General features: G+C 40.1%; 1 protein-coding gene across 1 annotated transcript in view; it reads left to right on the forward strand.

Moving 5' to 3' along the window:
- Nucleotides 1–75: 75 nt before the first annotated feature.
- Nucleotides 76–2,227, forward strand: part of LOC107737484 (astrocytic phosphoprotein PEA-15-like) — a 21,777-nt gene continuing 19,625 nt past the window's right edge. Inside the window, exon 1 of the mRNA XM_016548971.1 lies at nucleotides 76–106. Within this exon, the coding sequence (XP_016404457.1) occupies nucleotides 83–106 (24 nt within the window). The 5' untranslated portion in view covers nucleotides 76–82. The remainder of the gene's footprint in view (nucleotides 107–2,227) is intronic.

Here is a 2,227-nt window from a genome sequence, read left to right on the forward strand (position 1 = left end):
CTTCCTCTCACAGCCGCTTTTTGTTTTTCATCTCGCCTGAACAAAGTAAAACCAGATCCGAGCGTGCGAGTGGAATGAGCAGATGCAGAATCTGGCAGTCACACAGGTGTGTGTGTGTGTGTGTGTGCACCTGGTGAATGGTTTCTGCTCTCCTATCTCAGATATTGATTTGTGTTTTTCCTGTGGTAAGGGAAGGACGCAGCTCAGCAGAAACACACCTCCCTCATTGTCCTTGTGTGTAGAGAGTGTTTCAGGCTGGCATTGTTTGCTGGCCAAGAATGGTGCTGGAAACTTTGTTTAACAGAAACTTTAGACCATTAACAAGCCAAACCCTCAGCTGGACTGTTTTCTTCCGGTCCTGACGGACTTCAGTCTCTCTTTGCCCACAAAAGACTCATCAAATTACAAGCAGAACATAAACATGGCAGATCATCTAGTGGTTCTCAACTGGTTGGTCATGATATGAGTTGCATGTCTTTTCTGGAGAAAATAAATAAATAAAAATACCGAATGCAAATAGTGCAATCCAACTAACCGTGCAATCTTAAGATAGCAAGATCCTTATAAACATTTAAAAGGCAGAAGCAAAATGCTTTCCATATGTTTTTCACTTTATGCTTTTTGATGCACATTCATCATTTTGGTAAAATCTAACAAAATTAGACAGGATTTTCTTGTACGATGAACAATTTTAGTACTGTTTTGAGAACCATTGATCTAAAGCATGGGTGTTTTTTTTTTATGCAGCCTGTTTTTGAAATACGTGTAACGTTTATTATCTTCACTGCTGTCTCTGGTTATTTGCTGCTTTTCCTTGATATCTGACAGGAGCGCCTGAGGCGTTTGCTCTCGTCTGGTCTTCACCTCACTATCTAGACTATTACGCTGAAGTTTTAAAAAAGGCTGTCATTGCTGCCTTTGTCCCTGTAAGTTTTGGTCGCCTAACTCTGGACATGTTATATTTGGCGTAATGCTGAATGACAAACAGAAGCGTTTGATGAGGAGTGTTCTAGTGCCATGCGAGTCTCTCGAGTATTGTTACATAAGGTCCATTTGGGGTTTCAGGTTTGCTGTGTGTGTGTGTCTGTGTGTGTGTGTGTGTGTGTGTGTTTTGCCCTCTCTGGTACAGTAAATCTTTCTCGTGCTGTTCAGTCACCTCCTGAGAGATCAGTCCACCATTAGTCTCAAATGCACAGTGGGAAATGAAAATATGCACTTCATAACTTCTCAAAGGGACTGTTGCATATATTTTCTCTATATTTTTTGTGTGGTCACTCAGAGCACTGTTTATATAAAAGATGAAACATGTAGTTGTTATTGACATTGTGACATTGCCTAATGCATTTTATTTTAGTTATGCTAAATAAAATATTTCAAATGAATGCCACATTATTATTTAGCGAGTGCATGACATTTGTTACATTAAATATAAATAATTAATTGTGGTCTTTTCTGGTTGGTTTATGAGATTCATGTAATGTGCTTCCTAATAATCCTATTTTGTCATGTTTAATATTTCCTGCATAATATAGCACAGCTAAATACAATACCGGCAACAGACACAACCATGCACCCTTAGCCATTTAGATGCTGTTATTCAAAGAGGAACATCACAAGGCGTTTCAGAGAAGCTAGAGTAGCACAGAAGCTAAGAGCAAAAGTAACAATGCAGAAAAGGACAAGACAAGTGTTGTTTTAACAGCATTTCTGTTGTGCAGAAGCAGTTTCTTGAAGGCTGTAATGGCCTGAGCAGATTTGGCAGAGGCTGAAAGCTTGTTTTACCACTGAGGGACAGAGAGAGTGAAGGGTCTGGAAAGCAACTGTGTGCCAAATGAATATTTTGATGGTTTATCAGGCATCACTCGACCATAGAGTACCAGAGAGAACATAGACTTGCAGGACTATAAACATAACAGACGTCTGCAGTAACAAGCATTTTCAGACTTGTGTCCTGAAATCTAAACCCATCTGAACATGGCTTTTACCTGGTGTGTGTTTTGCTAACATATGGAATATGTCAATTCAGAATATATTTAGGACGTTGCTTTGATGCAAACGGATCAAAGGATTATAAACAAAAACTCTGTGGATTAACAGCTGCTGAGTGGCCAAGCAATCTGCCCTCTGCACTGCAGTTTCTCTCACATACACGTACTGAGACGCTCACAGGTACACACACACACACACACACACACACACACACACTCTCTCTCTCTCACACACACTC

Source organism: Sinocyclocheilus rhinocerous, unplaced genomic scaffold, assembly GCF_001515625.1.
Source record: "Sinocyclocheilus rhinocerous isolate Xijiao unplaced genomic scaffold, SAMN03320098_v1.1 scaffold2902, whole genome shotgun sequence".
Lineage (NCBI taxonomy): Eukaryota > Metazoa > Chordata > Actinopteri > Cypriniformes > Cyprinidae > Sinocyclocheilus > Sinocyclocheilus rhinocerous.